Here is an 18,501-nt window from a genome sequence, read left to right as displayed (position 1 = left end):
CCTTCCAGGCATGCAGCTCCACAGAGCCTGTCAGGAGAGCTCCCCACTCTCCAGGACCCAGGTTCAGGCTCGGAGCCCCAACCCTCACCTCACTGCCCACCTCAACTTCTCTGTTAAAACTCGGAGCAGAATCTTCCACGGCTCCACCCTGCACATGGAAAACACGTGAGATGGGCAGGAGGCAATGGGACACACCTGGGCGCCGGGCTGGGTGCAACCCCAAACACGCCCCGGCTGCATTCTGACCTGGGTCAGTCCTGCTGTCACGCCCACACTATAATTCTTATGATTCTCATTAGTTTCAAAATCAACCTGCAGACATAGCACCTTCAAAACATGTGGCAGAGGCATTTTCTGAGGGGTGTACACCACCCCCTTTACCCCTCTCCCTCCACCTACCCCCCCACCAGACTGGCACCCCTGAGGGCTGACTCAAGCAACCCCAGCTGAAGGCTGGCACTTAGGAGCTCGGCAAGTGCTAGTGAAGTGAATGAATAAATAAATAAATCAATGACTAATTCAACACATGATGGGAGTGAGGCAGGGAGAGCCGCACACGTGTGGTCGCATGCACAGCTCTCAGTCTGCGCCTCTCTCTGTGTCTCCCCCTTGGTCTCTCTGCCGTTCTTTCCATGCCGTTCTTTCCAACCCATCCTTCAGGGTCTGTCTGTCTGTCTGTCTGTCTGTCTCTCCCTCCCCCAGCAGTGCCCCTGAGAACAGGACCAGGAGACTGTGAGCACCCCTCTCTTCTTGGGAAGGGGTGACAGCACCAGTCGCAGCCCTGAGCAGTGACCTGGGCACAGGAGGTGTGGCTACGTGTGCACCTTCCCACTGTCCAAAAGGCAGGCATCTTGTTCCCCTTCCCGGTCCAAGCAGTGGCTGCCCAGCCAGCTCATAAACTCCTCTCCTGGGAAGACCCTGCCAGCCCCCATTACTGCTGGGTGGGGGCCTCAACCCAGGCAGTGTTCTATGTGTCAAAAGATGCCCACCATCCCCAAAGAGTCAGGGCCCAGGGTACCTTGGCCAACCCTCTGCTTCTGCGTCTCATACTATATGAAGCAACTGGCCCTCATCTGCTGAAGAAGATTAAATTTAGCAACTATCCCAACACTAAGGGGTCAAGGGTGGGGTGGGGAAAGAACTCACCTCCACTCCCACTGACTCAAATTCTGAGGCTTTGGCCTGCCAGAGATGTGGTCAAACATCTTTAAATTGCAGCTGTAAAACCACCCTCACTGTAATTTAAGATTGCTAAGAGAGGCCAAAACCAAATGTACTACCATGGACTTAAGCACATGGTTTTATTCCGTCATGTAAGAGCCTCCAGGTGGGTAGTTGAGGCTGTGTGCTGCAGTTCTCCCAGGCTATCAGGGGTCCAGGCTCCCTCCAGCTCGTTGCATCCCTATTATGCTGCTCTTGTCCTCACAACCCAAAATGGCTGCCTAAGCCCCAGCCATCATGTTCTTATTTCAGCCAACAGGAAGGAGGAGCAAGGGGCAAAAGACCCACCCCTTCCTTTCAAAGACTTATTCTGGAAGCTGCACACCACACTTCTGCTTTCCTCCTATTCGTCAGACTAGAGATATATGGCCATCTCTAACTACCAAGGAGACTAAGAAATGCACATATTCTGGTTGGTCTTGTGGTCATATCAAAAAACAAAAACAAATATATACCTACACAATATAAGTTTTAATAGTAAAGAAAATAAGGGGAGCAGATGTTGGGAGGCAGCTGTTTGGGTCACACACCCCATCCCCATGCAGCTCAGGGACCATCCCCTTTCTCACCTCCAAGACCTCTTTTACCACTTTCCCTACAACCATCAAAATAGTGACTGAGACCTACTACAGATTAAGCTCCGCTGCAGCCAGAGCCCCACACACTTGCTTTGTCTAATGCAGGGAGCATTATTCTCTATTCTTACGCCCACTTTCCAGATGAGGACACTTGTCCCAAGTTTGGAAACTGCTCAGGATGGAGCCAGTGTCCAAGCCCAGACTTTTGCTTCTACCACCTCCACAATTTTCATTAACTAAACTGCACTTGGTGAACTGGGGCAGGAGAGGTGACAGTGCTCAATAGCAACCCCACAACCCTTGACCTCCCTGCAAATGAGCAGCCTGAGACACAGCATTTCCTGGAGATGTCAACTGTGGAAAAAACCCAAGGAGGAAGCAGAGACTCAGGTCTGACTACACCAACACAGCTTCTCACAGACAAAATCCAAGCTCAGCCTGCAGCACGGCTGGGCTGGGCTGAGCCGACAAGCCCCGGAGGCCCAGACCCCAGTTGGAAGCTTTCACATTAAACCCGGGAGCTCAGCATAGCCCATGAAGCGTGCACAAAGCAGCCGTCACCAGCGAATGCAGGGGAGGTGGTAGTTTGTTTCAATCAAATTAAGGCGAAGGAGAACCATTCAGGGAGAAAGGAGTAGAGCTTCAGCCGGAGCTGTCACCTTGAGAATTTGAAAGCCAATCCCTCCTAGAGGGACGCAGGTAGAACCCAAGATGTGGTGTCCCTGATGGGCAGCAGGAAAGGGGGCTCTGAGACCACCAGGGCTCACTGTCCCTCCTGGCACGCTCCCCTGCCTCCACAGGCCGGCCAACTTCCCAGCAGCCTCTCCCGGAAGCCTGCTGCACAGGGAAGTGGCCAGGGGCACCTGCTTCCTACAGGCCACGAGGCCACCTCCCAGTGCCTGCAATCCCGGACACATGTCTGCATGCACAAGGCTCTGTAAAGGCTCACTGGATTGGACCTGATGTTCCAGTTCAGTAGAGAGATCAAAGACACTACTTTACAATAAAAGCAGTCCACGCAAAGAAGAGAGACTGACATCCCAATGACATAAAAGCTGCCTTTCCCCTCCCTGAAGCCTCCTTCATCTGATGGTACTTTGGGCATCTGGTAAATGAAAATTTGAGAAGATGGTGATGAATCAGCTCCCCTAGCCCCATGCCACCCTGTGCCCTCAGGGACCAGAGTCAGGGTGTTTGTTAAAGCAGAAGGTTGCGCCCAACAGACGCCATTCCCAGTGGGCCACTGTCCTCCGGGTCAGTCTGTGTCCCCTCCTCCTGGCCTGCAGCCTCCAGGTTTCTGGGCAGATGAGAAAGAAGGGGTTTGCTGAGTCCTAGTCAGGAGGGCAGAGCCTTCGTGTGCCACATCCAGACCACTGCTAGCAGAACCACCCTCCCCAGAGGCCACAGGAGCACAGAGGAGGCCAGCTCCCATCACTGCCACCAGCCCTGGGCAGAGCCCAAGAACTTGATCAGAGGTGGGCCTCCGGACCATCAGACACAGAGCAGAGTGGAAGGAACACTGGTCTGGGAATCACAGTTCACATCTGGCCCCACCACTTACTAGCTGTGCAACCCTAAGCAAGACACTGAAGTTCCCCGAGCTTCAGTTTCCTCATCTGTAAAGTGGGTCCATGCAAATCAAGAGGGGATCAGCTAGCATAGAGCAGGTACTCAACAAATGCTTATTTCAGCCCATCTCACAGTAGAAATCTCCCATGCCAGGAAAGTAGCTGCCTTGAGGGGAAAAACGGTAAAAACTCAGCTGTGGTTAAGATGCCCGACCACTAGACTTTTTGATGAGGCTTTCCTACCCGAAGAGAGCTTGAGCACACAGTCCCACAATAAATGTGTCTATATGCATTTATTAATTACCTACGGGCACAACTGTACTAATATTATGCATATCATGAAAGAGTCCACCAAAAAGGTGCTGAAAAATGAAATTAAATACTCGGTGGAAATAGAAGTTCCAACATTTTTTCTTACAGCTAAAAGGATTGTGTTGCTGGCCCCCAGGGGTGTCCATGCTCCATTTTGGAGACCCTGGACTTGTCCACATAACAATCAAGGATTTGTTTTAAATATCTCATTTTAAATATTAGCGGTTTGATTGCAATGGGGTGCAGGGGGGATTTGATAGTATGGGTGAATGTTGAAACCACAATGTTGCTCATTAGAAACCTTCATAAGATTATATACCAATGATACCTTAATTAAAAATTTATGTCTTAGCCGTGTGTGGAGGTGAGTGGGTCTGGCTGCTGCCTGCCCGAGGGGAGAAGACCTGGGCATGGTGTACATGGCAAGTCAGATGGGAGGCTCCTGGAAGCACCCAGGGCTGCAGGGATATAAACAGAAGACTTATTCTAACATGTGTCAAAATCATGAAAAGTTCTGAGATAGGAGCCAGTGTTTAAAGGACATGTGGGGTTTCAGGGATGGAGGTGCTGCGAGGGAATAGCGTACCGAAGGCCCCAAGGTGTGACAGCAGCCCTCATCTGGAGTAAGTGGCGGTGCAGAGTAGACATGGCCACCTTGGCCACCCCACCCAGGGCAGGTTTCTGAGCAAGAGAATGCTCCAGGGGACCACCTGCATCCATGGCCAGGAGGAACTGGAGAGGCGAAGAAATGGAAAGAGGAGGAAGAGGATGCACACCTCCGGCTTGCTCACCGAGGGGCAGGGTGGGGCCCGGCTCACTCTGCAGCATCGCCCCAAGGGACGCCCCCGGGACCAGTGCAGCTGCCCTCCCAGTGATTTCCCTGAGGTCCCCAGGCAGGATGGGGTGAGCCTGTGGAAACCCCCCAGCCCCGCAGCATCATCACCTCCCCCAGGCAGGAGTGGCGCTGCTCACCTTGACCCTGATGTTGGGGGAGAAGACAGCAATGAGCACAGCATTCTTAATTACTGCAGTTATCAAAAACGCATTAGCGGCGATGATTTCCTCCAGACCCCCTTTCTCCTCCCTGGATGTTTGGCTGCTTTGCCATATGGCAGGAGTCAAAATTCAGCTCAGAGTGTGGGGGATGCCGACAAGAGTGGGCAGGCGCTCCCTGAGTCAGTGGGTGGGGGGGTCAGGCCTGCTCCCGTCGGCCACCCCAGTCCCTGGTCAGGCTGCAGGCCTGGGAAGCATTCTCAGCACTGTGGTGTGGTCTCCTAATGAACCGTGGAATCAGAGCACCCTTCAGATGAACAGCCACCACCCCCTACCCGAAGTTACCTGGCACAGACAGATCCCCACAAGGGGGCAGGGCAGGTTGTCACATTTCACTTGGGGAGAGGCAAAACCTGGTCTCCACCTGCAGACAGGTCCTAAGTGACACTTCTGCCAGCCTTAGGTGGGGGACAGGACAACACAGCCTGGGCTGTAAAACCTTGCTCCTCCCCCCATTGAGAGGCCAAGAGGACATGGCAGAAGCAACCTTGTGGGATTCCAAGGTTGAGTCACAAGAGGCCTCCCACCTCCCACAGGCCCTTTTGGAGTACTTGTTTGGGATCCCTGGGCCACCACGTGGGGAACCTGACTCCCCTGAGACCCCCATGCTGGAGAGGCCACAGGAAGACACTCCAGTTGGCAGTGACAGCCAAGCCCATCCTTCTAGACATGTCTATAAATTCCAAGATATGTACATGAAATCATTGTGAACCCTTCAGACCAGCCCATCTGCTATTTGAACACCACTGACTAACTTCCATTGAACACAGAGAACAGAAGGACCAATTGCCAAAGCCCTGTCCAAACCCTGACCCGCAGAGTCTCAAGATATAATAGAAGGGTGGTTGTTCCAAACCTCTATGTTTTAGAGTAATTTGTTACACAGCCAGAGATAACCAGAGCACTTACAGTGATTGATAGAGAGCCATCTGTTCATTCATTCAACACATATTCATTTAAAACCTCGAGGCTGCCCTTACAGGAATAGCAGAGACAAATAATTTACTCTCCTTGTCCCCAAAGGAGCTTCTGGGCTGGTTCCTCCTCCCCCATTCGTCTGGTTCAATACCCAAGTGCCCATCTCCTCCACTTGGCAGTTGTGTCCCCCGAGGCCTGCCACTTCCCCTACTTCTAGATCCTGGCCCTGCCTTCATTCTCCTGGTTGAGAAGCGCATATGTGAGATGTTTGCCTCTCAAACAGATTTTATTATGCTCCCCAAAGTCCCCTATATACTAAAACAAAAGAAAGAAAATCTTGCACGGGAAAATATCTAACACAAAACAAAGTAGTAAGGGAGGGAGAGAGGAATGAAAAAGACTCATAGAAAGTAAATAACAAAATTGCAGATGTAAATCTTGCCTTAAGAATTATATTAAATATAAATAAATTAAATACTCCAAACAAAAGGCAGGGATTGGCAGAATAGATTTTAAAAAACACGTAATCCAAAACTATATGCTGTCTATAAGAGATCACTTTAGATTCAAAGACACAAATAGATTGAAAATTAAAGGGTAGGTAAGGTGTATCAAAAGAGAGCTGGACTGGCTATACTAATGTCAGACAAAATAAGACATTTTGACAAAAATAGCTACTAGAGACAATAAAGGACATTTTGTAAGGATAAAAGGGTCAATCCATGAAGAAGACATAATAATTATAAACATACATGCACCAAACAATGGAACCTCAAAACATGTGAAGCAAAAACTGACAGAAATAAAGGGAGAAATAGACAACTCAAGAGTAATATTTGAAGACTTCAATACCTCTCTTTCAATAATGGATAGAACAACTAGATGGAAGATTAACAAGTACAGAGAGGACTTCAACAACACAACACTGTAAACCAACCAGACGTGACAGGCACACAGAACACTTTACCCAACAACAGCAGATACACGGTTAGGTGTACTTAGAACATTCTCCAGGATATGTCATGTCTTAGACCTTAAAATGACTCTCAGTACATTTTAAAGGACTGTAAACATATAAGGTGTATTCTCTAAATACAATGGACTAAAATGTAAAGTGTCCCCTAAAAATGCATGGATGACAGCTTTCAGGGGGATGTGCTTGGCTCTCATCCTTGCACAAGCCACAGCCTTCCCCACCATGCTTGCTTCTCTCTGTCTGTTTCCCCACATGTACAAAGGGGACAGTAACAGTACTTATCTCACAGAGTCATAGGAATCGTCTACAATAAACAAGTCAGCCATCATAGTTATTAGTACTCATTATTAACAGAGGGTAGTAACAATAATCCCTCCATCTCTGGGAGAGGAGACATTCATTCATATAAGGGATTAAGACTCCCAGAAAACCTTCACTCCCATTATTTCACTTGGTTCTCACTGCAGCCCTGTAGGATCTTCTGTTGAATGGGGAGAAGTTGGTAGTGGTAAGTCCCGTTAGAGTGTTATCTGTTGAGTCCTTAGCCCAGGCCCTGGCTCACAGAGTGCCAGGGAGAGTGCAGGTCAGCCTGTGGGTAGGAATTGAATGGGGTGGTCGGGGTCACCCTGGATATCCCTTCTAGGTGGAGGATTTTTACATACCTTGAAGTTTGAGAACTGCTGATCTAAGTGAAATTAAGGCCTCAGAGAAGTCTGTACAAAAAAGTGAGCATATAATGGGGTGGGAGGGTGGATTCCAGATGGCTCTGCTTTTTTGTGGGGAGACTTCCATTCTGCTTTAACACCATTAAGTGTGAAGAGGCTGTAACAGAGGGTTAAAGGGATTGTGAAGGCACATCCTACAAAGGGTTGGATTTGAAATCAGCTCTATGAGATGCACAGAAGGTAGCCAGATAACAGAGAGACAAATGCCAAAACCCAACCAAGGCACTGGGTTCTAACTCCCATGACTTTTCTCTAACATCAAATTTCTTCGTGCTCTAGGAAGGAAGAACAATAAAAGTATGCAGGAATGAGGGGTACTCTGTATTTACATACATTAAGGATTTAATCCTGACAACCCCTCTCTGAGGGAGGTGGTATCTTATAACTCCATTTTATAGGTGAAAACACTATGCACACACAGAGAAGCTAAGTAACCGGCTAGAGGAGACAGACAGAACATGGGGAGGGAGTAGCCTGGCCCCAGAGTGCATGTCCTGACCACACAGCACAGTGTTCTCCGACAAGGAGCCATCGAGAACCCCCAGCTGTCCTCAGGGAGGTGAGTGCCCCAGCCTGGGCTGTTCCTGGGGAGGGGTGAGTGAGTGGGGGGAGCTGGAGGCAGGGTGCAGGACATCAGCAGGCCCCCTCTCACTCACCAGTCCAAGAAACACATCAGGCAGTAAACACCGACAGTTCTCTGCCATCCGGAGCGTTTCCTTCTGGTTAGGCAATGGTCTCTCCTTCCCGTCTGGACACATGGTTGTTGGAGGGGAGAGACAGGATAGGTTCACTTTTCTTTTATCCAAAACCCATGTATTCCTGCTCACCTTTACCTGTATACCCAGGTCCAAGCTCCCAGCACCCCCAAGTCCTGCAACATGTCCCTCAGTCTCCTGGTCACTGGCCCCCACCTGCCCCAGGGGCCCAGTGTCCTGTCCATGCCAAGCACAGTCACAGCCCTCCTGCGCACAGCACCCTCCAGGGACTGCTGTCCCCAGAACTCCCTCTGGGACTCCAAGGCCCTGCTCACTCTGCCCCCCACAGGTGGGCCCCCCCCTGCGGTCCCCTCTCCCTGCCTTGCTGTCCCCTCACTCACTCTGCTCCAGACACACTGATCTCCTCGTTGCACCTCCACCACACCAGGCATCCCCCACACCAAGAACAGCCCCAAAAGAGAAATCCAGGCATCACTATCCCCGTTAGAGGAAACAGAGCTGAGGCTGAGAGCGTCATTTCACACACCAAGGGAGAAGAGGAGTGGGGTCTCCAGGCCAGGACCTGCCCAGACTCTTACCCCTACACTGACCACATAGGCCACCCACCCATTTCAGCCTGTCTGGGCACCCCTGCGGCCCTTCCCCAGGCTTGTCCACACACTGCACACCCTGTGAGGGCCCCCTCAGGGCTGCCTCAGTACCACTGGACATGGGCTGAGGACATTTCGTTTGTCTGGGAAGGCAGTGGGGTTTCACACAGCCCTTCATCCCAGCCCTGCCACACCAGACACATCACAGGCAGGCTGTAAATGGCTTCCGTGGGAGGCCCCGCCAGGACACCCCTGAGGAAGCCCTGTTCCTGTGGTCAGATGAACAGGGCCAGGCCCAGGTGCCCTGACCCCCTGCAAGGTCTGACACTCTTCGTGCAAGAGTACATACAGCAAACAGCCATGCAAACCAGCAACAGGCGGGGCACAGAGCCAGAAGAGGGGTGCAGAGGCCGATCATCCCAAACAACCGAGCGTCCCAGTGTGTCCTGATGAATGAACGCATGCAGGAAGGCCAGAGAGGGCTCCACAGCAGCTTCTCAGCAGGTAAGCACATGCTCACACGTAGGGAGGGGGCAAGTGGGGCCAACTCAAAGTGGAATGCCAGGCACTGGCCGGGTGCTTGACAGCTTCCCCTGAATGTCACGCCTACTACCAGTGACCACCTCATCAGTGGGGGCCACCACCACCATTTTGCCAAAAAGGGATTCAGGCTTCTGGTGGTAAAATAACTTCTCCAAGGAGACCACAGCATGTGAGAGGCCAAATCCGATGGTCAAAGGGAAAAGCCATAGCTGTCCCTGGGTGGGTGACCGCAATGGAATTAATTCTGTTCTCTAAAGCTGAAAGTCTGGGTGAGCTGACCACACCACATCTGGAAACAGCTGCAAATGCTTCACCAAACATTTGCACAATGCAGCAAGCAGCTTTGAAGCCACATTTTGGAGCAGCTCTGGAGCACAGTGGGGTGGGGAACTGCACGGGCACTGGAGGCAGACAGACCTGGGTGTGAATCTCACCTCTGCCACTGGGTGACTGGGTGAATGGCTTAAACTCTCTGAGCCTCAGTTTTGTTATCTGCAAAATAGGATGATAACAGCTCACACCCCACCACAGGGAGAGAGCATCGAGGGAGACACTGAGGAAATGTGCCAGTACACAGTGCCTGGAATAGGCTCAGTGACTATTGTCAAAAAATTATAAGTTTAGGTATAAAAAAAGACAGGGTTTCTGTCCTGTTCCTTTGTGAATCTTGCTTCCTCCAAGAAGGAAAGCCAGACATTGCACAATCAGGCCTCAAAGTACAGCTTTGGAGGGGGTGAGCCAGTCTGGTTCACCAACCTGCCCCTTAGGTTGAAATCTCGGTCCTAAACCAGCTCTCTGGGCTGGTCCATGCTGATGAGATCTTACCTGGCCCAACCATCCCTACTCACAGGCCTGGCATGACCACTGACAGCACTTCCCACACCCCAAACATACCACATGCCTTCCCACCTTGCCTTTCACATGGGCTGTTTCACCTGCCTTGATACCATACTTCTCTCTCTTGCTCTTCAAGCCCCTGCTCAAATGTCACCTCCTCCCGGAGGCCTCCGTTGATGCCTGAGCATGGCCATCTGCTTCCTGCTCTGGGGCAGCACAGCACTTGGCGCTCTTCCTATCCTGGCTCAGTATCTCTGCAATCTTCCCCTTAGGGGACTATGTCCCTGGTCACGTGTTTCCAAGTAGCAGCAGTCATGGAGCTGCCCTCAAGGACAAGAACTGGGAGTGAGTAGCCCAAGAACAGTTAGTGAAGAGAAGGACGGGGAGATAACGTGTGTGCACAGCTCAGCCTGGTTCCTGGGACACAAAAGGTGCTCTGAAAATGTTAGCTCCCCATCCATGTGGCTCCAAACACCCTCAAGGACAGACTGGCAGGTAAGCAAGCAGGTAGAGCAAAACCTTCCTTGTGAAACCTGGAAGGTATTCTGCCTCGTATAGTTCTTTCAACTCTTCCGTATGCTTGAAAATGTTCGTAATAAAAGGTTGGGAGAAACAATCCTCAAAAGCATTCTCAATGCCCTACCTATTCCTCCCCTGCAGCTACATTTACTGTATCCTAGGAGGCCAGGCACTGTGTGCAGTTCCTACCCATGATGCCCAAACAGAAGCGGCCCTGCCCAGTTTATACAGCAGAAACTTGGCCTCACTTGGGAAGTACATACTGCTGGCAGGTGGCTCAGGCAGGATGGGGATCCTGCAAGCCCACTGAGAAGACAGGGCTTAACTGCTTAGGTGGCCACCACGGGGCAGCCTGGAGTGCGTGCAGAGCTGGGCCAGGGCAGCTGGGGTGGGGGGAGGCATCGGAAAAACTCAAGGCTCCAGCTCTTTACTGATTAAAACAGAAGCCCTTAGCATTCATAATAACTGGTCCTGCCAAAATTATCAGCCCTGCTTGGGGGGAAGATAGGATTCAAACTCCAGAGGCCTTGCTGCCTTGGAGCGGCTATCAGTGCTGTTATTCTGTTAAGTCTGGTTCACAGGTGGGGCAATTTCAGCTGCATCCGGTGGCAGATCTGAGGCCCACCAAATTTCCAGGCCACGAGGGTGGCCCCAGACAACACCACAGCCTCCTCTGTCACTTCTGCTCCTTATCAATTAGGTCAGCTCGCTTTCCCCTACCCCAATTCTTTGCCAAATGCCCGGCTCGCCTGTTTGTTTTTTCTGCTGCTCTGTGGCAATTATACGAATGACACTCAGCTTGACAAGCTAGGAATGGAGCTCTTCCCAAGTTAGGCAAAGTGTTGCTCCTTCTCACAAAACAAAAGCAGGAGACAAAAAAAAAAAAAAGAATGCGATCAGCTGTCAAAACGATGTCATAGACAACACAGCTGACAGGTAGCCACCCAGCTAACAAAAAACGCTGGTGCCTGAAACCCCCAACCCCTGGACTCCTCATCAGGTCTGAAGGCTCACATTCCCCTCAGCTGTGGCCTGAGGATCTCCACGGGCTCCAGAAGGTCTTGAACCCACAATGTGGAGGCAAAAGACGTACACCAGAAACAAGGGTGTCTCACCTGCATCTCACACATGGTGCTGCTCCGAGCTAGATAAAGCAGCATTCCACGATTTATTTTCCAGGTTGTTAAATAATAATTCGCTTAGCTTGTAGACGACTGGGAGAGAGCTTCAGAGAGACACCCTCCTTGTCTTCCTGAGGATTCTACCATCTGCTGGAAAAATAAGAATCGTTCACCCCATTCCCTTGGAGTTGAATACATTTTGTCCAACCAAGACAGACTTCCAAAAGCAAGCTGCAGCTTGTCCCCAGCTGAGGGACAGCCTCCCTGGCACTGGATACTCAGCTTTATCTTGGGTGGGAGAATAAGAACATTCTTTCATGGAAACGTGAACCCTGTGTGGCCTCTGCCACCCTCACAGATGAGACAAAAGCCTTTTGGCCTCTCTGGGCCTGTACGCAGCCCCCACTGTTTGCTATGAGGGGACAAAGAGACAGGAATGTAAGTGCGCTCAGGTCTGCAGACCGTGCACCATGGGTTTGGTGCTTCCCAGCGACTCTGAAGAAGAGACTGACACATCGTCAGTAGAGCCTCCTGCGTCACCGGTCCCTGCCGCCCCCTCTTCCCCGGCCACCCCTGAGCTTCCCTCCCAGCTGATGCACCATCATCATGGTAATGTCACCACAGACCCAGGAAGAGCACTTGTTTGGTAAGTCAAGAGAGACTGAATGCCACTAGAAACCTCCCCCAGAGTGAGTCACCAGCTCAGAGCTTCGGGAAAATGTCCTCTCGGAGTGATGTGACAGCAATCGAGGGCTGGAGGGGATGAGGAAGCAAGGAGGCTGCACCACCAGGCCCTCTCCAACCTCTGCGGGCTGATGTTCACCTCTGCCAGGAAACTTTGGAGGAGCAAAGGCTGGAAGGGATCAGCCCATTCAGTCCTTGCCCCTCTGCTCTGCCACATCCAGTGACTGAGGGCACGGCCTCGGTGACAAGATCCCACGCGGCAGGACAAAAGCCATGCGTGCAAGGGCTCCCTCCAGCACCAGAGGCTGGGAGTCACACAAGACCCCAGGAGGCTCTGCAGCCTGAAGGGCAGTGGTGGGTGGGTGAGAGCAGGGGCTGAGTCCCAGTCCTGGCCCCACCCGTGGCCCAGCAGGAGAGCTTCAGCGAGCCACCTGGCCTTTCTGAGCTTCAGTTCCCACATCTGTGAAGTGGGGGCTACACCTGCCCCTGCCTTGTGCGAGTGCTGTGGCTGTGGAGCAAATGCAAAGCCCCGGAGCAGGGCTGGGCACACAAGAGGCCTTCAGTAAATGTAGCCAAATGCACTCACGTCTGCTGCCCGCAGATGCGGTTCTATACATTCACTGCACCTGCTCAAGTCCGAGCCAGCTTTCTAAAGGAAAACAGTGGTTCCAATCCCCCCTGCTTTCACCTGCTCAACAAATATCTACTGAGCACCTAATATGTGCCTGAACCTCTAGTGGGAGGGGGATGGTTCTAGAAACATCATTAGAATGTAGCCGCCTAAACACTGCATATAAATTCTGATATCAAAAAAAATTAATTAAATAACTGAATGTAACCAAAGGCATTCTGTTTCTCTCCTGTTATCATCCTGTTTCCCTGAAGCTGAGAAACTCACAATGATATTTTTCAGCAGAGGTTGAGATATCAGTGAGGACTTTCTGAGAACGGGTTTAAACGTTTTGGGCTTGAAAGTTTGCACCATGCCCAGTCATGCCATCCAAGAACTGCTTGGGTGAGGGGTACCAAGATCACTGCTGTCGAGCCTTTCCAATGATCTCTCAGTTGCATCTATCTGTCCCCTAGCAGAACACTGCACCTTACGGATCTGTAGGGGCACCCTGTCCACATGATGGCGGGGAGCAGGGTCTTCTGACTCAAGCTGCAGCAGCCAGAGGCTGCTTAGAAAGGTCAGCCAGGCCTGGCTTAGCCTGACACGCTCACAGCAGACCCTTGCCCACAAGGACCCTTGTCTGCAGGTGAGGGGAGCTGGCACTGGCAGTGCCTGATGGCATGGCAAGGGCACCAGCTGAGTCCCCCACAGGAAGTAATCCCGCCACTGTGGCCTGCCACTGCCTGGCATGTGGGGAAGCTCACCCATGGGTGCTCCTGACTCAGTCATGGGTGTCCAACCCTAGACTGACTTCTGGACAGCCATTCTCCACCCCACGCCCCCTGCACCGGGCCCCTGGCAGTCTCGCCCAGGCTGTCAGGAAGTTCACTCACCTCTTGGCTGTGCTCAGGTGGCCCAGAAGAAATGAGAAACCAACTGACAAGCGAAGAATCTTGAAATGCATTAAACACCGACTGTATACCAATATATCTTCACTTAATCCTCAAAGTATGGGAGGCAGCTATGATGATACTGTTTGGTGTGTATCAAAAAACAAGGCCTGAGGCTGAGAGAGGTGGCATGCCTTGTCCCATGGTCACTGGCTGGCCAGTGCAGAGATGGCCACTGGACCCAAGTTCGTCTTATATTTTCTCTCTCCTCCCTTCTTCCTTGAATGACCCAAGCACATGAGTGATGGCTCTGCATGCCACTGGCAGCTCTCAGGGCATTGGTTATTCCATGTTCCTTAGGCATAAATCACTCTGTCCCACTGCAGGACGGTGGGCACCTCGAATCCAGACTGGGGAAAGCAGCCCTTGCTCCTTCCCCACACATGCTCTAGTGATGCTGAATGGTGGGCCCAGTGTGCTCCATGTTGAGGGAACTCAGTGTCGTTAATATGTTGGTGCTTTACAGCCAAGCTCCTCCCGGGGCGGTCTGGGGCCAGCGGTATCCACACCTCCCCAGACCTCGTTGGACACACAGGCTTTCCAGCCCGCCCCAGACCTACTGGTCAGAACCTGTGTTTTAGCAAGTTCCCCAGGCACATGCAAGTTTGAGAAGCTCCCCCAACCTAGAACTTAAGTTGGGGGCTGTGTTGTCACCATTTCTCTTAAAGGAGATGCTACTATAGGCGCTGGCTGTGCCCCAAGCAGGGAAAGCCAGTCTGACACAGCTGGGACTTCTGAACAAATCCCAAGAACAACCCCCCCGAACTCCCCCTCCAAGGCCACAGCCCAGACACACACGGTGGGGATTCCCCACAGCAAGCAGGACTCGGGGCCTCTCAGAAGCTTCCTGTCCCCACACTTGGTCACCAGAGGTGACTTTGAAGGGAAAAAGGAAATCATCCCCAGGACGGCACTGTGAGGGGTTTGCTGACAGCACGTGTCACTGCTTCCCGTGGAAGCAGGGCGTGCAGCCCTGCCGGGGTGGGTTATCTCCCTACACTACAGAGGACTTCACCTGGCAGCCCCCAGCTTTTCTTTCGGCCCTGGCCTGGGCAGTAAGAGCTCAGACCCTTGCAAGTAGCACCAGGTGACCCAGACAGGGTAATGAAGGGAGTCCAGAGACTCCAGAGAGCCAGGGGGCAGGGTAACCACAGGCAGCAGGGGTTTCTGCTTTCCCTCAGTGACACCAGCGAGGAGCTCTCTGGGCCCCCCAACTCCCTCCCGGGCTAACCCGAAAGCAGGAGTTTGCCCCCAGGCCTGCCACTACACACCCACGCCCCACCCCTGCCCTCACCACTTTCCTCTGGAGCCCACCAGAGCCCAGGAGCACTGCCCAGAGCTCATGGAGGAGGCTGAGTGTCAGGAGGGGTCCTCTGTCCCATGGCCACAGCCTGGCACAGCCCCACCTGGGGTCAGGGAGACACCGGGTCCAGGATGGCGGTACCTGGACTCCTGGGAATTAGTGCACAGACACACGCTTGGACAGACGGACACGCAGACACACACACCCAGTCGCACAGGATTTTGGAGTCAAGGGTAACTCCTCCTGCATCATTTCTGCCCTCTCCCACCCTCCCAGAGAGCCCTTCCCGAAGCTGTAGCCCACCGCCATTGCTACCCTTACACACAGCTTTTCTCCTGTGCCTCAGTCCATGGAGTGTGGGCCAGGTGTTTGGAAGACAGGATAGAGGGGGTAAGCAGGACACAGGGCACGCAGGAACCCCACCCGTGTCCTCCGATTCCCTGTGCCCTCTGCTTTGCCCCTGCTGGGCTCCCGGACTTGTGTGGAGAAGGGCCAGGCGGCTGACTTGGGCACCCACGGGAAGCCAAGGGGCAGCCAGCCGCGAGCTGCAAGCCGCCAACTTGCCCTGGACGCCGGGGGCCAGCGTGGCTGGGTAGTCCCGCCCCATCCTGTCCCCTGATTAATCCTTGGTCCGAAATAGAACCAAGTAATCCCGGGGTGAGGCGGGCGAGGTATTAACCCCTAGCCGCGAAGAGATGGAGGCGTCCAGAGGGAAGGGGTTTCGGTGTGTCTCAGGCTGGAGGCAGCCTGGGATCCCTTTCGGAGGGACCACAACCCGCAAGTGATCGGCACCTCCTGTGCCCACTTCCCACCGCTTTCGGGCTCTCCGGGTCAGGAGTTCGGGCCCCGTGACCCAGAGCCCTAGGTCTGCACTCTGATCAGACCCCCGCGGCGAGGCCCAGAGTCGCCGGGGCCCGAGTCCCTCTCTGTCCGTCCGAGGACAGCGGCGCGGGTGGGAGCTCTGGACAACGTCCTGGAGCCCCTTTTCTTGGAGAGCCCAGTGCCCGCGCGAGGTCCAGACCCAGGTCTGGGCCGCGGCTGGCTAGGGGTCCCCGGGGCGCTCACGGGTCTCTCGGCGGGCAGGGGAACGCTCCCGGGCCGGGCACCCACCGCGCCTCGGCCCGCCTCTCCGCCCCGAGAGGAGCGGGGGCCCCCAAAAGTTCGTGCACCCCCGGCACTCCCGCCGCCCCCGGTCCCCGCTTACTTGTCGCGGCGGCCGCCGAGCTCCGGGATGGCGCCGAGCGGCTGCGGGCAGAGGCCGGGCCCCGGGGCCGGGACGGGGCCGGGATCGGGGCGGCGGGCGCACGCGGCCAGGTGTCGCCGGTGCCGCTCCAGCAGGCCGGCGTTCTCCCGGCTCAGCCGCGCCACTTGGCGCTCCAGCTCCTCGATGCGCCGCCGCCGGCGCGCCAGCAGCTCCTGCTGCGCCGCGACGATCCGGGTCAGCTCCTGCAGGTACTCGGCCGCCTTGCCGGGGGGCTCGGCGGCGCTGGCCATGGTCCCCGCCCGGCGGCCGCGGCCGCGCCTCAGGCGAGCGGGCGGCGGGTTGGCGGCGGCGGGGCGGCCATGGCTGCGCGGCGGGCACGGCGGCTCCGCTCGGCGCGGCGCGGGACTCGGCCCGGGGGGCGCGGCGGCGCGGAGCTGCTGCGGCCCCGCCTCGGCTCCCGCCCCTGCCGGCGTCCGCCCCCGTCGCCTCCCGCGCCTCCTGCTGCCCGCGCCGCCGCCCGCTGCCCCACGGACGCGCCGGGGCGGGCAGGGCGCGGAGCCGCGGTCGCCGCGGGCAGGCGAGGAGTTTGCAAAGTGCCGGCTGTGACGCGAGGGGGAGAGGGAGCCTGGGCGGCCGGCGCAGGAGGAGGCGGAGGGCGGGCGGGCGCGGCGGAGGGAGGGCGCCGCCTGCCGGGCCCCGGGCCCGCGCCCCGCGCGCGTCTCGGACGACTGTGGCTCCATCACCCGCCTCCCTCTGCAGCCGCTCTGATGCATATTTGATTAAAAAAGAAATTCGGCAAAATATATCTTACTACCATCAGCCGACGATGTGTGGTGCGAACAGAAAAATAAGCTCATAAAAACTTTGACATTTTGCACAGATCTAGGTCTACTAAAACTCCAGGTTTGTTTCTTGCCGGGCCCTTCCACATTCTAAGCAGGCGGTGGCACTGAAGCCTCCCGATGTCCCTGTGGGAGCATGGCCCTTCCACCCACACCCCGGGTTCTGGAAGCTAATGGGCCTGTAAGACAGAGACCCACCTGGGCACTGGCTTCGAGACCTTGGGTGGTTTGTTTTGCCTCTGAGTTGTTTCCTCAGCAATAGTGTTTTCTATTTCTTGACTTTTTGTAATCTTCGTAATTTTCGTATTCCAAATATCTTTGGAGCTAAACTTACTGTTCTGTCTTGCTGGCTTAAAGAGCTGAGTTATTTCCATTGTTTTTCTTTTCTAGCAAATGCATTTTAAGACTATAAATTTACCTCTGGGTAAAGCTTTAGCTACATCTCGTAAGTTTCTAAAATTCGTAATAACGTACATTTTGATGGTACAGTTTTTCTTTATTAAGGCTGGCGTTACACTGGTTTGGCTGATAATTGGTGTCCAGACCTATGTTTGTTGATATCTCTTCACCTCCAGGAGGAGGTGAGCCTGCATGGAGAGAGCCAGACTCTTCTAGGCCCTAAGCCCTCTTTGGGTATCCCCTGAGCATGGCCTATGGGAAGAGAGAAAATGACAGTAGGGACATTTATCAGAGTCCTCAAATTCACCAAGGATATTCCATCAGGATGAAGTTATACACACACCAGGCTGAATGAAAACATTTAACACTTACCTTTAAATTTGTCCCTCATTACTAGGCTAGTAATAGTGCTCTAGAAATTAATATTATTTTTTAAAAATCCTATAATTATTCTGTGAAAAGCATAATATTACACTCTAATTTTTTGTGTGTAAAAAGTTTCTTACTTCAGTTTATACATTTAAAACATACCATCTTTGTAACCCTATTTTAATATTTCTTCATGTTGTAAATACATCAGGAGCCTCCCCAAAAGGCATGTGCTCCCAGGTTCTCTTGACTATTTTGGGGAGGCCTGACCCTGGAGTCACACATGGGGCCTCTGCTACTGTGTGGGTGAAAGTAATTCAATTCTAAGTCCTGGTGCAGGCTAGTGAGGATGATGGGAGGAGGAGCTGATTGGGTGAGGAGAAGGAGCAGCCGGGCCTCCCCCCAGGGCCCCAGCCCCATTTGCCTGTCCCCCATCCCCACCCCAGACGCTCCCTTCTTG

The 18,501-nt window shown here is 53.6% G+C and overlaps 1 protein-coding gene across 6 annotated transcripts in view; it reads right to left on the bottom strand.

The window, feature by feature from the left end:
- IQSEC1 (IQ motif and Sec7 domain ArfGEF 1) overlaps window positions 1–16,812 on the bottom strand; it is a 376,498-nt gene extending 359,686 nt beyond the window's left edge. For 2 of the 6 annotated variants that reach the window (XM_037023623.2, XM_037023626.2), the window contains exon 1: window positions 16,432–16,812. In XM_037023623.2, coding sequence (XP_036879518.2) covers window positions 16,432–16,721 — 290 coding nt within the window. In that variant the 5' untranslated portion in view covers window positions 16,722–16,812. The remainder of the gene's footprint in view (window positions 1–16,431) is intronic. The other 4 variants (XM_037023630.2, XM_037023632.2, XM_037023633.2 and 1 more) reach the window with 2 other exon arrangements.
- Window positions 16,813–18,501: the final 1,689 nt, after the last annotated feature.

Source organism: Manis javanica, chromosome 3 (assembly GCF_040802235.1).
Source record: "Manis javanica isolate MJ-LG chromosome 3, MJ_LKY, whole genome shotgun sequence".
NCBI classification, from domain to species: domain Eukaryota; kingdom Metazoa; phylum Chordata; class Mammalia; order Pholidota; family Manidae; genus Manis; species Manis javanica.
This window is presented reverse-complemented; position numbering and strand designations above follow the sequence as displayed.